The following is a 24148-nucleotide window of genomic DNA, read 5'->3' as shown; positions in this document are numbered from 1 at the left end:
ACATTCATTTCCATTCAATTCTTGTTCTTAATTGAGCTATCCTGCATCTTAATGAACACATGTCACATCATCTGAGTGGGTCTCAGAGAGAATAGCCCATAAGAGACTGGGTAGCAATTAGCCTAATGTACCTTGACTAGGTGCTTCTTAAACACATAGCACAGCTCCTCCATCAGTAAAGACCAAGAGTCAACACACACAGAAAGTCTAACAAAATTCAATGTAGAAAACATATTAGTCAGGAACGTGCATTTAGAATGTCCATTTCAATTGGAAAAGATAATGAAAAGTTAAATCCTCCAGTTCATTTTGCTGACAAGTATTTATAGACCCTACCATCTCTTAATTTTCTCTTTCACACACGCATCTGTATTCTTTTTCAGGAACATCATATGAAGAGTAGACGGTAATTAAAATGTGCAGGATGACAAGATGGAGCAAACAGTGCTTGTACCACCAGGACCTGACAGCTTCAACTTCTTCACCAGAGAATCTCTTGCGGCTATTGAAAGACGCATTGCAGAAGAAAAGGCTAAGAATCCCAAACCAGATAAAAAAGATGATGACGAAAATGGCCCAAAGCCAAATAGTGACTTGGAAGCTGGAAAGAACCTTCCATTTATTTATGGCGACATTCCTCCAGAGATGGTATCAGAGCCCCTGGAGGACCTGGACCCATTCTATATCAATAAGAAAGTGAGTGGTTGTTTTTTGTTTTGTTTTATTTTGTTTTAATCAGGCTTATAGTGCTGCTACTTGCCGACTGCATACATTGAACTGTTAGAACCAAATCATGGGCTGAATTAGCACAAAGTCTTAAGTATCCTTCTGTTTAAGAAATGTGATACATTTGTGGGTGTTCTATGAATATACATGAGAAGTGAGTTGGTTTTATTATAACAGATGGAGCTGCCCCAAATGTATCATGATAGAGACCTAAAAATATATGCAAGTTGTAGGCAGCTAACTTAACAAATTAAAAGCTTGGCCCTACAGATTACATTTACTATGCAGTTTGATGTAAATGTTTGCACCTTGATGTTGTGAAGCAATCATGTATTATTCAGACTTGAACATTATTAGTACTAATTTTTATGGGACAAAACTTCGGTACTATAACTTTCTAATTTCTTTATCGTGCTATAAATAATATATCATTTCACTTCCTGAAGAAACTTTTTTCCATATGAATCTAATGATATAAACTACCATCTGTAAATTATTCAAACCTCTGATAGAAATACATTGACATTGGTAGAATCAACAAAAAGTACTATTCTGCGAGACCTATAAATGATACTTGAATGCATGCATTATCTGTGTCATGCTTAAGATGACTATTTCTTCTGTTAAGCACTTGAGCTTTTATTATCAATATAATTTCCAAAGTGGGAGCATGGAGAAATATAAAATCAAAAACTATTATTGCATCAATGTTGGTTTAAATGTATTACTTCTGTTAATTCACAATAATTTATTATCTTTCTCACCAGATCCAATAAAATGTAAGCTCTTGCTGGAATATTAGTAAACAAATGTTTTTAATAGACATGGCTCTTAACATTTCCCCTAAAATGTTAAGGATTCTTATTGCTAGTCTAATGTATGTCCTTGCATGCATGCAAGGACTAAAAGTGCAACCCTATCCTGTACAAACCTAGCTCATGCAAAATCCTAACAATTTTACTATGTGAAATTAAGTAAAAAAAATTTTGAATCACTTCACACTGATTTATATAATTTCAGATGTGAAAACCTCACACAGATCACTTCTTTGATTTTACTTTCCAAGATATAGACAGTTTAAGTGCAACACACTTTGCTTTTTAAAAAACTCATTTGGCCAATTCATAGTAGAGGAATAAAGAATCATTTCTATCCTCTTTATTTTCTTTAATTAAGTTTACTTTGATTTTTAATATTTCATTATCAGATCTTACTTGTTAAGAGATCATCTGTCACATAACTGTCATAAATTTCTCATATATTAAGAAGAAAAAATGCCCTTTATCATTGAATCAGTTCTCTGGACATTGCTTTAATATGAGATCTGAAAAGTAAAAGCTCAAGCTAAGTAACCTATGTAGGTTTTGTTTTTATAAGGAATCTGAAAATGCTTATATATCAATTATTAAAAGATTTCAGTTCACTTAAATTATTTTGTTATAGAGGTAAAAACTCTGAGGATGTATTATACATAAAAATGTATTCATACCAGAGACTATATTTACTTTATTTCTGGACATTTCCAGTGTATTCAGTGTCTGCCTCCAGCAGGCCTTTCTCTGCCCTTAGCCCCTTTGCCTCCATTCTATGGAAAAACAACATGCTAAAAATCACTGGAGTCACTGAGTCTAGCCCTCCAACAGATAGGGATAAAATCTAGCATCCAAGCTTCTGTGCTGAGTCCTTATTTATAAGACTATAAATAAACGTGTCAAGAGAGACCAAACTAATGCATGTCAAGGACAGTCATTCTTCTGAGGAACCAGACCATCCTATCCATCTTTTAATTTAAATAGCTTTCAGACTGACAAAAAGTATTCTCTTAAGAGGAAGTTCCTTCCTTATATAGTCCATGATTTGGATTATAATTCATTGTATATAACAAATGACAGAAAGTCACATGGAAAACAAAATTTCCCCACTTTTTAAAAGTACTTGAAGTTCTTGAGTATTTTTTACAAGACCAACTCTGATGGAATCACTTGGCAGCCAGATGAACTTTGTTGGGGTCTCATCTAAACTTGCTTCTAATATCCTCCATCCTTATCTTCAAATGCACATTGTGTGAGGAAGGAAAACCATTCTGACATTTTGGGACAAAATACATGTGCAAGTAGAGCAACCTGATAAGAGAAATACTGTTATCAGGAAGCTTTCCCCAAGGTAAGCCACATCCTTTGCTTTCACATTGAGCTGACATCAAGTAAATCTGCACATGTGAAATCATTTAACAGCAGTGCAAATGAAACTTACTATAGGACTAAAATTCTTAAAAACTATGAAGGCATTAAATAAGATTAGGCTAGATGTTTGGTATCTCCCTATTTAATAATTTCATGTCTTGAAAGTTTATATTAGTTGTTATATACTGTTCTTCTAATCTTAAATATTCTTTCATAATTAGTTGTTTCAGCATTGAAGAATTCATGAATTCCTAACAAATTTTCCCTGGATAAAGTTAAAGTTATAATATTTCTTTTGATATTTCATGAGTAATTTTATGCTAGATACTTGAGTATCTGGTTTAAAACAATGAAATGAACATCACACACACACACACACACACACAAAACCTACCCTTGCCACAGTTATAGGGTCTATAAAATGCTTCTTAGGTTGTAATTTCTCATATCTAATATTAGAGGGTTTGTTTTTTAAATGAGTTGACAGGAGGACATCATTTAGACAAGTGGCTTCCCAAAAGTTAAACTAAAATGCCATAGCAGATTTGTCATTTGTTTCTATAAAAATATTTTTAAAATATGCATTTATTATCTTTAAGTAGTTGTGCAAATGGATTTCAGTTTAACAAGTCAGTTTGTGAGAAATGCAATACACTTGGTACAATCTCACTGTGAAGTGTCATTCTTATCATTATTCAAGCATCTAATTTCTTAACTATAGATAGATAAATAAAGCAAGTTGACTGTGTTAGTTCCTTTGTGTGGTTCTAACAAAATATTTGAAACTGGGAAATTTATAATGAACAGAAATTCATTGGCTTGCAGTTCTAGATGATGGAGAGTCCAAAAAGGAGGAGTTATATCCTAGACAAGACCCTCTTTTTGCATCATTGCAAAGCAGTAAGACAATAAGAAGCTGCTGGACTGGATCGGAATAATGGTTTGGGACCTACCAATGAAGGTAGAGCCTTGACAGGTTAATTACCACATGAAAATCTCACATCTACTGTAATAATGGCAAATAAATTTCAGTATGAGTTTGGAAGAGAGATAATCATTCAACCAATAGGACTGAATGACGAAAAATGGCTGTAGAATGTATTCTTCTCAGGACATTTTATGCTAAATTACAATTGTACACCTGCAAGGAAAAAATTTATTTGAATGCAAATGATACCATACAGTGAAAGCCCATTTGATCTTTGATAATGTCAGTGAACTTACAGGAATGTCACTGATAATGGTTTATTTTCTAATGACAAATGTCTACATGTTTTTATCCTCTATCTGAGTTTCAGATGTGTAAATTATGCAATATTCAAATATTCTGCCAAACTTGTTAGCTTAAACCATCATCAGTAATACCAATGATTGTAAGAATCGTAGCAACCTTCTAGTGAATGTTTTTGGCACATGAAAGGTTTAGGGATTCCACACATGCTTTAGAGGTTCAGGAGTTCATGGTAAGAACTAAAGGAAAAATAAAGGATCTATCAGGAACAGTCACAGGATGATCCATAGCATCTTTATTCTGATAAGCTTGTAGTTCTTCAGAACATGATCCCAAGTTGAATTTTCTTTTTCTTGTTATTTACTTCATCACTTTAACAAAAGACTCCCTTTTGTTAGTGAATACATCTTTCTCTTGTTTGGCTTTCTTCTTTTTTTTCTTTTTTTCCACACAGTTTCTTTTCATGTTATGTTATACCATTTGGATATACATTCAAATTTTTCACCTACTCTTGTTACAGAAAATCTCTCCCTTAGCATGTTCTTAAAATTACAGATGACTCATTAGTACCATGGGAAGAAATGTCCTCTTGACAATGTGGCAGATTACTGGAAATAGAATGAGGTATTTTAAAGCTGGAATGAAAATAGATGTTTGTTAATTATGGAATATGGAAATGAATTCATTTAAAACTGTACTTTGTCCTTGGTTGTCTCTGTGACAATTTTTAAAAATTTATTCTATCAGTTGTCCTACAAAGATGTGCAATCCCTATTTTGGAACTGCATAAAAAATCTTGTGTGAAGAGCTTCAAACCTGATCTTCTATTGCTACAGGAATTTTTTTAGTTCTTAAATTCGGGTTTCTTTTTTATTTTATTTTTATAATTGAGATGGAGGAGGTTCTCCTTATAAAATACATTTAATGGATAGTCTGAAAACAGATAATGCTTATGATTCTCTGAGTTGGCACAAAGACCTTCTCTGATTTAGAGTTCTTTGCATATCAGCACGCCTCTAGAAAACCAGTCACCAAGCTGCCACTTGCATCAAGGTTATTGAAAGTACCTTCCAAGACTTATTCCTCCCCATTCATCATTTCTTCCTTACCCTACAGTCTCAACACATCTCAATCTCTGTCTCAGAAACACTGCCATGGGAATGTGTTGGGAGAGGAAATGACAGCTTAGGTTTATGGATACCAATCATGCCAATGAAAGTCTCTTTAAATAAAAGTGATCAAAACAGAAACTATTTTGGGGGGAAAAGAAAAGGAAAACATTGCATGCACTGAATTTGGTGTTAATATTAAAAATTTCACTACTTAAAATGACATCGCCTGGACAGTCTTTTTCTAGTTTTGCCTTTGCCTTCACCTAGGCTGGATTCCTTTGTAGATTGGCTCACTCACAAAATGGCAGAAATAACCACCAGTAGCATGAAGCTAACCTCCTAAAGTCTAGTTACCCCAAGAAAGGAGCTCATATTTGTTTTTAATTCAAGCAAAAGACCTCGAATTGATCATCATTAGGTCTCTTCAGAATCAATGACTATGACTCAGGATATATATCTTTTAGTCCAGATCAAAATCATGAGCTGACCTATGCTAAAAAAAAAAAAAAGAAAAGAAAAAAGTCACGTCCATCTAAGGCACATCAACAGACAAGAGGGCAAGATTTTCTCTAAAATGAAGAGAATAGGGTCTGTTGGAGCAGAAAAATTATGCTAGGCAGTCAAAAACAGTCACTGATTGCCCAATATACTATGTATCCAGATATTTTCATTTCTCATTTAATCCACATGTGTTTCCAAGATAGCCCTTAACTTTATTCAAGACAAACTATTGCCTGCAATCCTGAAACTATTTATAAGAGTCTGGGTTTAAAGGCAGATCTGTAAAGCTCCACAACCTATTGATGTGTTCCTTTCAGGTTGTAGTGTTAGATTGAGAGTAACTCAGTACAAGTCAGTGATAGAATGAAACTAAACCAGAAGCTGCTCCTGTGCCTGTCTATTCCTACTACTTTGCAAGCCCAGATTCTCACCTCATGGGCTGGTAGTATCCTGGTCTGTCCACTTCACCAATCAAGCATTCCCTATCTTTATAAAATTAACATCTGAGAGACTTGGTGGTTAGGATCAACTTCTAAAATAATTTAAATTTTTTCTTTCCCCATCAGAGACTGACAAGGCACTAAGCTACTTTTTCCCAAAGAGAATCAGCTCAGAAAATTTGAATGTTGTGCTCCAGTTATGAATTTGACATTTAAATTTGTATATGAGGACTCAAAAGGGAGCAACAAAGAAATCTATTGGGAAAAGAAACACCATATAAGATGACATGTAAGTGGAGAGTAATGGATAGAGAACCTAATAATGATCAATTTTCAGATAGGAAAAAATAATAGTCATTTTTGAGATACAAAGTATGAGGAGAAGGTCTTGAACCTGCAAACTCCAAAGTGAAAACTCACTCTGCTTTGAGACACAGAAATGTTCTTCTCTATGTCTATCAAATATGCAGAGCCACATTTTAAAGATTTTAAATCTTATATTCTTTTGATAGTTTAAAAATCTCTCAGAATACAGACATATACTTCTTCATCTTATGTTTGAGACAATCTTAATGTTGGTATTCCAATAGCCCTCCCCACTGCAATGATGAAATTAATGGAGAATGTTTGTCCACAGTTCCTACACAGAACATATGTAATAAAATTTGAACTCCAGTTTGTCCTCTTGAGTCAAAGAAAAATTAACTAAGAATATAATAGTTCATCATATTTATGAAATGTACCTGTGGCACAGGGTTGAAAATATTTTAACTCTTAGTGTTATAACTTTGCTTGTGGATGCTGTTTCTGATTTGGTTGTGCTCAAGTTATCCAAATCCCTGGGTGATGAAAATCTAGAAAATTCCTTCCATTGGGAAGTTCCTGCCCAGTTCCCTACTTATTCCACTTAGCTCAAGACAGAGATGGCACTTTTAAAAATCCTGGCATCTATAAAACATGTGAAGAGTAAAGCTCAAACACTTGTTTGTCTAAAATAATACAATAGTCTTTAAATTTTGAATTTTTCACAATATTTATAAATAATGAGATAATACACATAGAAACGCATAATCATTCATATTTAGGGTTTTTCTTAGATTTTCAGGTCTGGTATCAGTGACTTGCATAGCAAAAAATGGGCAGGTATCTACTGTCCCTCCCATCAGTCTCTGTGCCAATTTTAATTTGTGGTTCATGGTTTAAAAACAATACTTTAAACTTCATGGAGGATGCTTTTATTGAAGTGTCATGGATCACAGATAAGCAAGTCAGGTGAAATGTTCTCTGGACTTGCTATCTCTAGTCTAAATTGAAAAACTGAGTGAGACCGGAAGAGAACAGTGTTAAATATCACATGACCACTTTAGAGTCAAGTAGAGAATCTGAATGAAAACTTTCCATTCTCTCTGTGAGTCAAAACAGGATGGAAAACCTTACCTAAAGATCCAGGATATAACAAATGAGCAAGAAAGTAAATGAGAAAAAAGAATTAGAATTAAATTCCCTACTATGGTCCAGAATGTCTCCAGTGATGTGTATTAATAGGCATCTTTTGACCTTCTCAGTTGTACTTCATACTGAAAACTCTGAAATGTCTCTTCTTGTGTGTGACTCTCTCCTCCCTGCTATGATCTTTCCCCAAATCAGTTGCTTAGACATGAGAAATCTAGAGCCTACCTCTATGCAGAAACTAGAGCCAAATTTCTTAACACCTGAAGTTGTACTAAGAGTGTGTGCTTAAACACTAACCTCATATAGAACTGATGCCATCTTAAAAGTGGCAGTATCTTATGTATACTAATAAAGTTTTAAGTGTCATTAATTCAGAATTATACCTCATTAAAAGTTACATAGTATTTAAGATGTAGCTCAGGAGCACAACACTTGCTTAGCATTTATAAAGCTTCAAGTTCAAACCTTAATACTCAGGAATAACATAGATATTGGGATCTGTGGAAAATACATACTTACTTTCCCACCTTGTAGGAAAGTACATTTAAATTTCAAAGTGATTAACTTTCAAAGACTTTTTTTGAAAAACAACTAATCCACTGGGTGAAATTATTATTTTAAGCTTTGAAGGACAAGAATAAACACAAACAATAGTAAATGTAATTTTTTTAATTCAACAGCATACCTCACTCTCCTAGGGTACTTCCTGTCTTTAAGATATAAACTTAGTTCTAGAACAGGTTTACAAAATAAATATGAAGTCATCTTCTGACAAAGTTTAAAATGAAGCATAAAGTTAGAGCTTATTTTTTCAGCTCTGTATCTTCAGTGACATGGGATCTAGATTAAATAAATACTATATATAAATATATATGTATATATATGTGTGTGAAAAATATAGGTTATTCGATGCACATCCTTGATAATGCTTATAAACAAATTGTACTTTATCAATAAGCCCAGATAGGAAAAGATGGCTAGGTTGTCACAAGCAGTTTCATAAATAATAATTTCTGCTAGAATGCTGCAATGATTTTCTTATTTACTATGCAATTTGGTACAGAGAAAGAATTTCATTAATGTATACAATATAATCATTGATAATTTGGGAAATTATTCATAATTTCTTTAGAAAAATAATTTCTACCTGACAAAAACAGACTCACAGTCCTGCTGTTATAGAATCATAAATTATTTTCATTTTCAACAGCACAAAATATAAGGTATCAAAACCTGACTCATTGAGTTAGAGTTACGACCTTTTTGTCAGCTAAGTCCATTTGTTCCTTTTCTCGAGCGAGGTAACTGAATCACATAATTGTAAAGTGCAAAGTCTCACTGGTCGCAGGCAATGCAGCCAGCTTTTGCTGATCATCTTGTCTGAACAAGACATTCTATTCAAGATTCTGCTCTCTTAACACAAGATAAATCTACTTATCTTTTCCAAATGTTGGTTTTTAAATCATTAAACAATTAATTACCAGGGATGCTTACTCTTGCTCTCCAATCTATAATGCAGGTATTCTGTAGAGGCTGCAATTCTTTCCTTATTATCTCTGTGCATCACTAGATCCACTTCAAAATTCGCTTACAATATTATTTGAAATGAAGAGAGTCTTAGTTGGGTTTTCTTTCTGTATTCATGTATTATGGGGGCAATGAGATATAAGTAGTATAGGGTGGAGAAGTGGGCTATAATCAATTCTGAGTTAGCTCATTTTTTTTGCTCTTTCTGCTTGAATTCCCTACAGAAAAGGTATTTAAATTGCACAAGTGAGTCTCTCCACTTTTTCTTATGGTTTCATGATGTCGTTTAGGGACACAGACACTAAATGAATCCAGGGGAGGGGGGCAAATGGGCTACATAAATAAGCAGATGTGCCCCTTGTAAGCACAGGTGAATCTCTACCCCACCACACACCCTGAAAACAAACTTTTGGCACATATTCACATACAGAGATGATAAAAAGGCCCGAAGGTCAGAATGCGAGCAGTGCTTCTCTAATTGTTATAAAGGTATGTTTTTATAAAATACAGAGAAATCAATTCCCCAGATCTCTAGTGAAGCTGACACACAAAAACTAAAGAAAAAACCAAAAACACCTTGTGTCTTTTTATTATTGTTTGATTCAACAGACAAACCACTTGTTGAATTGCATTACAAGTTTCCAAACACAGACTGTCTCAATACTTTTATATATCTTGTGGCAGAAGTGGCTTACATACAGTACTGGTTAGAATATTACATTTTCCCCACACACTTAGGGGTCATCTATCTATACCTCTAACACACTATAAGGGTCCATTTTCAAGCTACTAGTCAGTAAATGTCTTGAGATTACTCTACTTAACAGTTTTGAAAGCAGATGGGAAAAATAAATGACAAATGTATTAACAACCTGAAGACAAAATGTAAGGAATAAATTGGCAAATATGCTTAAAAGAAACTATATATTAAATGTCAGACACGGTGGCAGAGCTATAATTCCAGACATTAGGAAAAGGTGGGAATGGATGACTGAGAGTTACATGCCTGCCATTCACCTAGCAGCCCTACCTCAAACACAAAACATGCACAAAGGTCTAAATAAAAATGGATAGCTTGCTAGTCATAATGAGCTCTATACAGGTATATAACTTACGGTTAAATCACATGGCTTTTGCAAGATGGATGAATTCATATTTTAAAAGTTGGACTGGTGATTATAGTTCCTAGTTGGGCATTTACATGAGGCCTGGGTTTTAGATTCTCAGCCCCACCAAAAACAACAACAAGGAGAAAACCTTAACCTTTACCTTACTATGTTTCACAGAGAAAAAGGTTTTCTGGAACATCTGGTTATGAGTATGAGTAAATGTCTTAAGAACAATCCAAATCCTTGATGCAATATTATAGGATTTCCTAATTTTTTATCTGCCCATTAATGATTGCTATCAACCAAGTATGCTTTTGGAGTAAAATTCCATTCACATCCATGGATCCCTGAGCTTCTCCTCTATGTCAAGATAGTACATGAGTGAAGACTGCCATTTGGGATTAGAAGTCAATGTGTCAGCTAACTCAGAAATCCCATACAGAATTTAGCACTCCTGGTCAAAAGATACTCTCCAGGGAACTCAGCCTCCTCAATTATTGGATTATTTCCATCTAATGCAAGAGTGAATTTGATGGTGATCGTTTTTTATTTTCTCTTATCAATAAATTGATAATGTTTATTTTATAAGCACAGATGGTAAAAGAATAATTTCACAAATAACCTCAGTGATGTTGAATGAGTTCATGATCTACAGGAATAACATTCAAGTGATTCAACTTAGGAAAGATGAAATCATTATAAATGGAATGTAGTATCTTAAGATGTTTTTAAACAGAAATGAAATAGGCACTCATTTAAGATGCTCATTTCACTTGACATTTAAAATATTAAGAAAATTGACTGTCCTGGCTAACTGCCTAAAGTACAGTAAAATTGCAGGTAAGTATCAGCTCAGAAGAAAGTAGTGTCACTGGATTTTCTCCATGGTTTACCTGTCCTGGTTTCTTGTGTAACATCAGAATTATTCATTATAACACTAACAAAGTAAATAGTAGAGTTTAAATGCTTTATGCTTTTATGCTTCTGTGTTGTGTTCCTATCTTGCAGACTTTTATAGTATTGAATAAAGGGAAGGCCATCTTCCGCTTCAGTGCCACCTCTGCCCTGTACATTTTAACTCCCTTCAACCCTCTTAGGAAAATAGCTATTAAGATTTTGGTACATTCATATCCTTTTTAAGTGATTAATATTAACTATATCCATATAATCGTATGTATTTGGTAGTTAAGTATAAATTGAGAAAAGTCTGTAGTTTTCATCACTCATTGTCCACCTTTTTTGTTATATACACCTTATTCTTAAAGTTGGTTGATCACATAGATATCATTAAGACTTAAAAAAATCTGTATCATATATTATGTGTGTTTTTATACATGTATATATTTCTGAAAAAATGCTTGGGCTCTTACAAATTTATTACTATAATTACCCTTAGTATCTTTGTACAAAGATGTGTAGAATTTTCAGTGAATAATGATAAAATATCAAAGAGACACACTTTCAAAATGAAGATTAACCATAACTATGATGTAAAGCATTTTAATGTTATTTTAAAATAATCTTGGAAGATTTTTTTCCCCTAGAAGAATGTTAGGAGACTTCAGCCAGCATTGAACAATTTTTTTTAACTTTTCTGGTGATTTTTGTAGAATAAGTATGAGAATATTGGCTGAATTTAAAAGGTATGTCACTGAATTTTGACTTTATCATGCAAATGTGATTGCTTAGAAAAGACTCTGGAACTTAAAGAAATTGAAATTATATTTCCAAAGGGAATAAGGTAATCCAGAAATGCAGTCCTGTTGTTTAAAAAGCCTGTCCAATTATACTCATAAATTCATGTTTTTCACTAGAACTGTGATTTATGGTTTGGCTAATAATATCTATAGAAAAGTTATTACAATTTTTATAAACTCATACTACTTGTTTTTATATTCTAAAATGCAAAAACACTGAACTTGCTAAAAAAAAAAAAAGCCCAATAGTAGAATACTTATCTAACAAGCATAGAGTCTAGAATTATATTTCTAGCACTAAATAAAAAGTATGTAAATAAATGAACAAGAATAAAAGAAATTAAATTTTAAAATGTAAAATGCTGGGTTAATATTCAATACAAAAAAAAATCCTAAAACCTATCCTAAGCCAATTACAAGAGTTCCCTTGGGCCGGGTATAGGTGGCTCATGCCTGTAATCCTAGCTACTCAGGAGGCTGAGATCTAAGGATCACGGTTCAAAGCCAGCCCAGGCAGAAAAGTCAGTGAGACAATTATCTCCAATTAACCACCAGAAAACCGGAAGTGATGCTGTGGCTCAAGCAGTAGAGCTCTTGCCTTGAGCTGAAGAGCTGAGGGACAGCTTCCAGGCCCAGATCAAGCCCCACGACCGATCTCCCTCCCCGAAAAAAAAGAGTTCCCTTAGTTTTAGAGGTTTGTTTTGTTTCGCTTTGTTTTTTAATTAAAAGATTTGAAACATATGAATCATATGATCAGGATTTTTGCTTAAAGTTTCCCAATCTTAGTTTGTATTTCTAGTGCCACCATGTGGTCATTTGGTAGAAAATTTATTTGTTCACTGAATGGAAAATTTTTGTTTGGGACATAAACTCTAGTAGAAGGAATATTATAAGACCTGCAGGCAGAAACTTGTTTTCCAGAAATCTGAGCCAAGTTATCTTATTTACCAAGAGCTTACCTCTTATTTGTCCGATTTCTAAAAGGTAGTGGTAAGGCTAGTTGGTTTTTAAAAGTCACTTTCAGCAGTATGATTCTGTCTTCATTTCTTCAAGCTAACACATAGAAGTATATTTTCTCATAATCAAATCATTGTTCTAAATGATTTTATACTCACTTAATCTACACACCAACATGATGAAGTATATTTACTTGTTAGCTTCATTACAAATGTATGTGCAGACACAGAGAGATAAGAATGACAGAGGAGATAAGAGTTGAATTTTAATTATAGTCACATCATGTTCAGTCTTGACCTTCAAAATTATTCATAATGCTGCTGTGTTGTTTATATTCAGTTAAAACATTGAAACCTCATACAGCAGCCTGTTGTATTGGTCTATAAATTATTTTCATGAATTCAATTATATTAGATAATGTGTTAAAGATATTTCATTACTACAGATATATGCTCTTCCTCAACCACTTACTATTCGCCTGAATTTGTTCAAGCTAACACTTTTTGCTCAAAAACTTCATAGCTCCAGGTGGCACACATATAGTCTTCCTGCCATGGTTCTCTGGGAGGTAACTATATTGGTTTAGTAACAGTTGAAAAAGCAATACCTTGTATTGATACAATATCTTTGCATGTGCTATCTCATTTAATCAAAACAACCACTCTATGAAAGTGGCACTATTACTCAGATTTTTTACAGACGAAATAAATGAAAACTAAAACAATTAGACTACTTTTCCTGGCTAAGCAGCTGTTCAGGTGTTTCAATGTGAGTTTTATATACCATCTTATTTGCATTTTCTTTTGTGTGTTCCTTAACTATACCCTACATTATTCAGCATGTTAATTATGTGCACTATTTTGACAAACTGTGTATTTATGACAATGAGTAACCCTCCAGATTGGACAAAGAATGTAGAGTAAGTACAATTCATATTTTAAACATTTAAGTATATATGGATGATATGATATGCACATATGCGTATTATTTTGAAACTGTGTCTTAATACATCATTAAAACAGCTTAAAGGACATGTTTCATAGAGTCATTTGAGATACAATAATGGAGCAACAAGACAATACTGGCCCTCATGTTTGCTGGTATTAGCTCTAGTATTACCTTTTAATTGTCCCTACTGAGGATAGAAAACCATCATTCCTGGTCATTCACCACTTTTCCTTTAGGATCTAAAGTGGCCAAAGAAAATATGATTTAAGCAGTGCAGATCAGAGCCAATATATAATGGAATTTGGTTCCAGTTACATTCCAGATTGCTTCAGTGAGTTAAGAATCAAAAAGAGCAAGTTATAAATGCTATGAAAAATCAAGGTGGCATCTCACAAGTTGTCATTCCTATCAGGTACTTACACTTTGTGTCAGACTCACATCAGTTTCAAAAGTGATCATCCAAAAAGTTGGTTGAGCAAGGTACTAGGTAGCTCATATCTGTAATTCTATCTACTGGGAAGGTTGAGATCTGAGGAGCATGCTTCAAAGCAACCCAGGTAGAAAAGTTTGTGAGACGCTTCTCTCCAATTAACCACCAAAAAAAAAGTGAGAAATGGTGTTATGGATCATGTGATTGAGCTCCAGCTTTGAGCAAAAATGTTAAAGGACAATGCCCAGGCCTTGAGTTAAAGCTCTAGTAGTCACACACACACACACACACACACACACACACGTAGGCTACAAAAAATAATCACGGGCTGGGAAGGTGGCTCAGTGGTAGAGCGCTTGCCTTGCATGCATGAGGCCCTGAGTTCGATTCCTCAGCACCACATAAGCAGAAAAAAAAGCTAGAAGTGGCGCTGGCATCAAGTGGTGGAGTGCTAGCCTTGAGCTGAAGAGCTGAGGGATAGCGCCCAGGCCCAGAGTTCAGGCCCCCCGACCAGACCCCCCCAGCTGACCCTCAACAGATAAGTGAATCAAGAAATATGGTATACATTCACAATGGAAGTTTTATTTATTCATTAGAAAGAATGTTAATGCATCATTTGCAAAGAAATGGAAAGCCCTGGGAAAAAATCATATTAAGTGAAGTAAGTCAGGCCCAAAGAGACAAAGAATGAATGTTTTCCCCCAAGTATGGAATCTAGAATTAATTTATAAATATATAAGCAAACACTTCAGGGTATTTTGCAAGTGTACATAGTGTATTAACTGCACATAATAGAATTGGCTAAAACTGAAAAGATATAATTCCTTAGAAAGGCTCACAATCCAAGAAAATAAACACTAAGAAATGAACGCTTGGACATGGGAAGTTCAATCAAAGGAGGTGGGGTGGTACACAAGGGAAGAAGAGGAGAATGCAGTCATAAAATGCAAGTCATAGCCTACAAATTTTTTTAAAAAATGGGGCTGAGAAAATGGCTCAGTGGTAGAGTGCTTGCCTTGCATACATGAGGCCCTGGGTTCGATACCTTAGCATCATATAAGCAGAAAAAAAAAAGCCAGAAGTTGTGCTGTGGCTCAAGTGGTAGAGCTCTAGCCTTAAGCGGAAGAGCTGAAGGATAGCACCCAGGCCCAGAGTTCAGGCTCCACCACCAGACCCAAAAAAAAATAAATAATTTTTTTTAATGATGGAAAGGGTGGAGTTTAGAGAGAATGATGAAAGGGATAATATTGATCAAGCCATATTGTATTCAAAAACTACTTTGTTGAATAGCAACTCTTTGGTACAACTAAAGATAATAAGTATATATTTTAAAAGACTGAAGGCTACACTAACTGAAAAGAGTTGGATGGCATTTTCAGAAACTGAAAGTATTACTGATGATATTAATAGACTGTGTCTTAATAATTTTTATTGAGATTAAGTGATTACATAAATTTCACAAATTTCACAGTATTGTAGGATAATGATATTTAGTTAGAGTCACAAACACATTTTAACCTTCACAAGGCAAATTGTCATTATCTTAGGCTAAAGTCTGTGAATTCTATCAGCTTTGACAAAACAATTATTTCTTCCTCGTTGGATGAGTTGTACATTTCTTTCCTTTTGAAAGAAGTGTTAGTACTGAGGTCAATTTGTGAGTATTTATTGTGGCCTTGGAGGTACCGGCTAAGGCACAATCCCAGTGATTTCATGGGTACTGTGCAGTGTTTACAGAGGCCTCTACTCTGATGCATCCAGACTGAAGAAAATAAAAAATGAATACACTCTGGAAATAATAAACATTAGACACAAAATGATTCTGAACGTATTAAAATTAATATGTTAGATCCTACAGGTATTCAAGTACTATAGATTTTTGTGATTTTGTGCATCTTTCAAACTCTAATTTCAGAATAAGAGATTCAGATTTTGGAAACATGCAAAGTTTCTGAATGTCCATACAATTTTATATAAATTAAAGCTCCATCTTTTACAGCTCTATGATTATGTACTTTGATTTTAATGAAGTACTTTTTCAATAACTTAACTTATCTTAAAGAGAGGGAAAAACATAACAGTGATTTATCAATGTCTCCTTATACTTAAAATACGCTTAAAATGGAAAAACTTTTTGCCTCCTAAAGGAAAATCATAGGATGTTTATGTAAGATTACAGAATTGGTTGGCTAAATTTCTGTTCTTTCCAAGCCATTTCACACAGGAGTTATACTGAGTCTTGTGGGTTGCATACTTCTAACACCACACATTGTAAAAACAATTCTTCATGTATGAGAGAGCCAAATTTTAATTTTGAGCTATGTTTTGTTTCTGTGAAAATAAAAATGTATCTGCTTAGCTTATTATATTTGCATATCCATCTAGTCACTGGTAGAGGGGATAAGAAATTGATATATTCTGAAAGAAACCTGATTCTTTATCCATTCTTTTTGGGGGTACTTGTTTCTAGGTACACCTTCACGGGTATATATACTTTTGAATCCCTTATAAAAATTATTGCAAGGGGCTTCTGTTTAGAAGATTTTACTTTCCTTCGAGATCCCTGGAATTGGCTTGACTTCACTGTCATTACATTTGCGTAAGTGTCTTCTTTTTGAAATTTCAAAAGACAACATTCTTTGGCTTTCTATTATTGCTGATGTGTTTAAAGAATAGGCTTGCTTTAACATTACAATACATTGGTATGGTTTATAGATTTAAGCTCTAGACTTTAACTTACCACTGTTGGTGTCTCAGGAGCATTTCACTGGGGCAAGGCTTTTCAGGAGATGAGACTACAATTCTCACCTACAATACACATCTGTCAGCAAATTTCACATAGGTCATTCTTTCACCACATACACACATACCTGCGCACTCACTAATTTGAAAATATAATCATATTCACTATGTATCTGTGAAGAGTGACTTTAAAAATGGAAACCACAAAAAATTCTCCCAGTTTGATGAGTTTGCACAGACCTTACTAAATTGTGTAATCTCCAAAGCTCCATTAGTTTGGTTGAGTAATAGAATCTACCAGCATGACAAAAACTTTCAAAATCAAGCTGTCAAGGAAAAAGGATGTATAATACATTATGAATGTAATAAATTATTATTTCACCAGCAAACCAAACAGATATTCCCTGCTTCTATTTCCCCTCTGGTCCCTTTACTTTTTTTCTGCTCTTTTACTTCATTTTCTTCATCTCTTGCTTTATCCTCAACACAGACAAAATGGTCTTCTCTCTTCTCCATACACACGCAGTAATGTGCAAATTGCTGCAATCCCATCCTTCTTTCGCTCACCCAAGCGCCTAGTGGTCAAATTCCGTAATAAGCATCTGAACAATAATGGGAAGCCATTCAGGAATAGATAAAAAGCAGAATAGGAAGGCAGTGGTCCAGCACACTTGCCTCCATTCTTCCTTCCAGAGCATCCTTTGCTTCATGCAAGTGAGAGGTGGTGGGGAAGAGGAGAGGCAGCTCTTGCAGATATAGAGCTGCAAGAACTGTCAGTCTGGTCTAATTTGCATATTCTATTAGGAAAAGCCAATCCCTCACCATAATCTCTAGCCATCTCTCATTAAGGAGAGTGAGGGAAGGGGTGAGTGGAGGAGAGATGGGTGAGAATGTTGAAAAACATGCCATTGATCAAGATATAATGTAGTCATAAACTGTTTTGTTAAATGGCAGCTACTTAAAGAAAGACAGAGAGAGAGAGAGAGAGAGATTTTTGTTGGTCATAAGGCTTGAAATCGAGGCCTGAGTGCTATCCCTGAGCTCAAAGCTACCACTCTACCACTTTAAGCCTCAGCTCTACTTCCAGTTTTCTGGTGGTTAATTGGAGATAAGAGCCACACAGACTTTCCTACCCAGGATAGCTTTGAACTACAACCCTCAGATCTCAGCCTCCTGAGTAGCTAAGGCTATATTGAGATTTTTGTTTCTTGAGAATAAATAACAATAATAGTAGAAGTAGTATTGGGCCACATAAAATGTTGCTTTTAATTTGCTTCATTAAAAGGAAATTTTAACTCATATATAAGAGACATTAGGCAATATACCTTTCTGTGTCTAAATTTGTTGGGCAATTTCATCTGAAACCATCTCCAACTGAAACCAAAACCATAGACACAGTTAACTTTCTCTTCACTTGTTTCTAAAGTACACATGATGCTGACTACATTGCCATCACAGATGGCAATAAAAATGCACACTTTTAAATGTTTGCATTTAGTTAATGACATTAAACCATAACAATAAAGCCACAGTGGAGGTTCTAATTTCTAATTTGCCAATTACAATATGTATCATTTAAAGCTGCCAAGTAGATCTTTTGAAAAGAGCCAAAAATGTAATATGAATCCAGCTCACATCTGAAGAACTGAGATTTGCTTACAGACTATGTAAGCACATGCCTAGGCATTTGATGCCTAGGCATCATTTTAACATTCAGTCTTGAGACTTTGAAAAGTACTTCTGTAACTGCAGGTAAGTGAATGATGAAAGGCATAGGCTTCTTACACCTACAACTGTTTCCTTGTATATTGTCATTGTGTATGTGTGTGAATCCCCCATTGCAGATATGTGACAGAGTTTGTGGACCTGGGTAACGTCTCAGCATTAAGAACATTCAGAGTTCTTCGAGCACTGAAAACGATTTCAGTCATTCCAGGTGAGACCTTGGTTAAACGCAAGGCTGACCCATGATGCTTTTTGAGCCTCAATATTTTTGCTGAAAGTCACAGAAAATCAAAAGAATATAGAAAATCCAGAATTGTAGTGCTTTCAAAGAAAATTATTCTTGCTGTCTAAATACAAGTTTTGTCAGCTTTGGAGTTTAACAATTTCTTGCATGGAACACTGTCATATCCAGAGTTATTACTTTTTTCATGTCAGTGTTGTGCTTCTTTTTTATTTGCTTGGTGTATATTTGGGAACTGAGCTTGAGCTCGGGGCCCCATGCTTTTCCCTGGCTTTTTTGCTGACACTTTACTACTTAAGCCATACTATCACCCTTCTCATGTCAGTTTTACTAAGGACCTACTTACTCCCTGTTGAATTGTACCAGTCTTTAAGTTTTTATTCTTTGCTCTCATGGATCCCTAATCATAAATATTATAAACCCTTGAGGTCTTTGGCTAATAGAAGTCAAGGTATAACATAATAAACGTAAGTCTTCATGGTGGATTTGTTTCATAGTGAAATTATGCTTCAAGCCACCCTCCAGTTCTATAGCAAAAACTTTTTGATTATAACTATATCTCAAGCCATTTCAAAACATTTATTAAGGTAATAGATTACATAAAAAAACTAGTGACTGACCCTAAGGAGAGTTTGAGAAAACTGTAATAGCAGAAAGGAGAAATGCAAGTCCATGTAAACTTCATGAAGATCATGAGCCTCTCACGATAGTCTCTCATGATAAAAGAATGTGCATTTCATCTACCTTGCCATGTCTGGAGTTCATCCCCATAAGCAATTCAGCTTTCCAGAGAGTACTGCCTTCAACTGACTCTGCCAGCACTGTTCATACTCATGCACAAATGCCATGCTTTCCAGAGAACTATGTCAAGCTTTACTGTTATGGATGTATACATCTTCATAGTCACAAGCTTCTTTCTTTCAGGCCTGAAGACCATTGTGGGGGCCCTCATCCAGTCGGTGAAGAAGCTCTCAGACGTCATGATCCTCACTGTGTTCTGTCTGAGCGTGTTTGCTCTCATTGGGCTGCAGCTCTTCATGGGCAACCTGAGGAATAAATGTGTACAATGGCCTCCCACCAATGCTTCTCTGGAGGAGCATAGTATAGAGAGGAATGTTACTGTCAATTACAATGGCACACTTATCAATGAAACTTACTTTGAGTTTGACTGGAAGTCATATATTCAAGATACAAGTGAGAATTTTTGTTATGTCTATTCTTTGCATTGCAACATCTTTCCATAGCAATATTTCAAAAAGAGGGTATGCTAAAACGTGACTCATTGGTAAAAGAAGTGTCCTTAAAGCAAACCATGTTAAATACATAAAACAGACTCTTGATGTTTGCATGTAGCTATATCATGACTATGCTAAAGTGATGAGTACTACTTTGGATAAAGTAAAAGAAAAGTCTTCAGTGTCAGGCTGTGTGAAACAAACAAGTTGAGTGACAGAAAATTACCTATGATTTGATATTTCTTGAAGTACTGATAGCATATTTTGGGGGTTTGTTGTGGGGCTTGAACTCAGTGTCTGGGCACTTTCCCTGAGCCTCTTTGTACTCGGGGCTAGTGCTCTACCACTTGAGCCACAGCCGCACTCTTGATTTTCTGGAAGTTAATTATAGATAAGTGTCTCTTGGACTTTCCTGCCCAGGCTGGTTTCAAACCACAATCCTCAGATCTCAGCCTCGTGAGTAGCTATGATTACAGGTGTGAGCCACTGATACCCAGTTGATAGAATAATTTTTAAAAGAACATCATCACTGTCTCATAATGGTAGATCTGGAAAGTATCTTAGTGTGATATAAAGTAATTCTTCCATGATATGTAATCATATGCTAGTAAATAATCTGGATCATTGTAAATCTCTAGATTAAAAAAATGCCTTAAAAACACTGTCAGAGCAATACAAAAATGTGCATTAGCCACTTCATGCTATCAACTCTTGAAATTTACTTTTTACCAATATTTGTGTGATATCAGGTACTCTAAAAATATAATTAGGGTTTATACTCCTTAGTAAAAATGTATTAGTCCCTGTTTTTCTCTTATACTCAAAGAAACCAAGAATATATGAGGTCATAGTCAACTTGAAAAAAGCTGAAATGGATTTTTAGCCAATCTCAGGATATCAAATCCATAATTGTAGCTTCTTAGGAGATGGAGATTAGGGATCATGATCTTAGGTAAGCCTTGTGGAAAGGGGGATTTTTTTGTCAGTCCTGAGCCTGAACTCTGGGCCTGGGCGCTGTCCCTCAGCTCTTCAGCTCAAGGCTAGTGCTCTACCATTTGAGCCACAGTGCCACTTCCGGCTTTTTCTGCTTATGTGGTGCTGAGAAATCGAACCCAGGGCCTCATGTATGCAAGGCAAGCACTCTACCACTAAGCCACCTTCCCAGCCCCGAAAAGGGGATATTTTTTAAGACTCCATCTTAACCAGTGGCTAGGCAAAGTGGTGCACACCTGTCATCACAGGTACGGAAGCACCAGGGCTGGGTGCACACACCTGTCATCTCAGTGACACAAGGAAGCATTTGAAGTTCACAATCCAGGCTGGCCCAGATAAAATGCAAGACTGTATCTCAAAAAATTATATATGTATATACATATATGTAGGTATATATATGAATGTATATACATGTATATACAAAGATGTATACATATATGGATGCATTATAAAAAGGGCCAGCCTAGTAGATCAAGTGGTAGAGTGACTGCCTAGCAAGTATGAATCCTTGATTTCCAAACTTAGTACTGCCAATATATGAATTCTTGCCATTTGATTGTACCAATATTGTACTTGTTTAAAAGGATTATTTCAGGTCAAATGCAAATATAAACAAGATAGAAAATTAAATTAATAAAGTTAAAGGTGTTCATAAAAATTAAGATATGACTGAAAAGTTATATTTCTTTGGAGTTAAAAGTTTTAAATCAGCTTCAGTTTCAAAAGAAAATATCCTATTACTTTTTAACATTTTACTTAACAGTTAAATTCTGTGTCAGACAGGTACCAGTGACTCACATCTGTAATCCTAGCTACTCAGGAGGCTGAGTTCTGAGAATTGAGGAAGCCAGCAGGCAGGAAAGTCCATGACACGCTTATTACCAATAATACAAAAGCAAAAGCTGGAAGTGGGGCTATAGCTCAAGAGGTAGAATGCTAGCCTTGAGCAAAATAAAAGCGCAGGGACAGCATCCAGGCCCTAAGTTCAAGCCTCATGACCAGCAAAACGAACAAAATAAAACAACAAAAACCCTTCTGTGTCAATCATCCTACGTTTATAAGAGGTCAGAATATTTAGAAATAAAAATGGTATTTCCCAGCCAGACTCTGGTGGCTCACGCCTGTAATCCTAACTACTCAGGTGGATGAGATCTGAGGATCACGGTTCAAAGGCAGCCCGGGCAGGAAAGTCCATGAGACTCTTATGTCCAATAAACCACTCACAAAACAGAAAATGGTGGTGTGGCTCAAGTGGTAGAGCACTAGCCTTGAGCTGAAAAGCTGAGGGACAGCACCCAGGCCCAGGGTTCAAGCCCCATGACCACCACCAACAACAACAAAGTAGTACTTCCCTTTATGTGGTTCTATATGTAACTTCTAGATAGTGTTTCTTCTTGCAAAATCACTGACTAATTCCATGTGTTTCTTTTTCTGCCCTGTTTACTTATTCAATGCAATAAACTTTATTGAAAGGCTATTAGTTTCCAAGCAATAATAATATAGAAATAATTATGATTATGACCTTTTTCTAAGAATAATAACACTTTTATAAATAAATGATAGGATTAAGACTATAATCCTGTATATATTTTATAAATATACATACAGGTAATATAGTGAAGAAGTTCTTAATTTAACCAATCTAATGCAAAACAGGTAAAAGTTCAAGGAACATTTCATAGAACAGACACATCTGGATGTTAAAAGTGACAAGACAATCACTAGAAACAGGAAACTTTGAGAGAACTAATGCTTACATATAATAATTATTTTCATATTTTAATTTTTAATTTATTTTAGTAGCTGATACAATTTATACATGTTATTACTGTACAGTGCCTATGTTGTATCCTAGACATTGGTGAAATGTAAATCAGCTACAATTTACATTTCAATCTATTTTTATTATAAATTTGCATTAGTAAATTAAATTTATATTAAATTATAAAAATTCTTAGTAAGTTATGAATTAAATTATATAAAATATGAATATATTATTACATTACAAATTATTAAAAATCAATAAATGACATTAAAATATAAGAGAGAATGCAAGTGAAAATATGCTCCTTTAATTTTGAGATAGAGTCATTTTAAGAAAGAAAAAAATCATTGTACTTTCCCCAATAAAACTTTTGTTTTGTGAGACTATTTCTTCCTTTTGTTAGTAATTAAGAACCTCTCCATGATTCAGTGTACCTAATGCTCTTCATTCTCTAAAAAGATTTTAATTTTGAATTCTGCTCTGTGCCAAAAATTCATTTTTATACTACAGTTACACTTAGCACAAACAGTAAAATGTTAATGCTGAGGATTTCAGCAGTTCTCTACTAAGCTACTTAGAAAAATTACTTAAAAATTATCAAGCAGTCACTTATTCACATAAGGTTAATGCTTAAAGGAAAACATACTTTACTAAAAACTTTAATAAACATTTCAGCCATAATCTTTATTATACAATTAAGTGTTCAAAGATGTGATTCTACAGCAATTCAAATTTTCAGAGTAAACATTCAGACAAATATTTTTTTACTTAGCTAGAACAAACCTCATTAAAAAAAAAAACAAATGATTGAGTTTTAAAGTTTCAAAAAAATCTCATTAAATGATGAATCCAAAGCTTAAGAATAATGTCCTTAATGTAATATCTAATATATGGAAAGAGAACAGGAAAATGTTTTTGTCTCCAAATGACTTAATGTTCTGAGAATTTCTCAGTGAACTTAAAACTAGGACTTGTTTTTGCTTTCTCATTTTAGTGTCTTTTTTTTAACAATGCAAATGTTTGTTTTGTGACTTTCGTTTTTCACACAGGGTATCATTATGTCCTAGAGGGTTTTATAGATGCACTACTCTGTGGAAACAGTTCTGATGCAGGGTAAGCCAGCAATTGTTTGCG

General features: G+C 34.6%; 1 protein-coding gene across 5 annotated transcripts in view; it reads left to right on the top strand.

Annotated features, from left to right (window-relative positions):
* Positions 1–389: 389 nt before the first annotated feature.
* Scn1a (sodium channel, voltage gated, type I alpha subunit) overlaps positions 390–24148 on the top strand; it is a 98939-nt gene continuing 75180 nt past the window's right edge. For all 5 annotated transcript variants that reach the window (XM_013027709.1, XM_013027691.1, XM_013027699.1 and 2 more), the window contains exons 1-7: positions 390–696; positions 11290–11408; positions 13765–13854; positions 16784–16912; positions 18900–18991; positions 19946–20215; positions 24064–24127. In XM_013027709.1, coding sequence (XP_012883163.1) covers positions 433–696; positions 11290–11408; positions 13765–13854; positions 16784–16912; positions 18900–18991; positions 19946–20215; positions 24064–24127 — 1028 coding nt within the window. In that variant the 5' untranslated portion in view covers positions 390–432. The remainder of the gene's footprint in view (positions 697–11289; positions 11409–13764; positions 13855–16783; positions 16913–18899; positions 18992–19945; positions 20216–24063; positions 24128–24148) is intronic.

Source organism: Dipodomys ordii, unplaced genomic scaffold (genome assembly GCF_000151885.1).
Source record: "Dipodomys ordii isolate 6190 unplaced genomic scaffold, Dord_2.0 Scaffold5, whole genome shotgun sequence".
In the NCBI taxonomy this organism is placed as follows: Eukaryota; Metazoa; Chordata; class Mammalia; order Rodentia; family Heteromyidae; genus Dipodomys; species Dipodomys ordii.
Note: the sequence above shows the minus strand (reverse complement) of the source record. Positions and strands in the feature narration are given on the sequence as shown.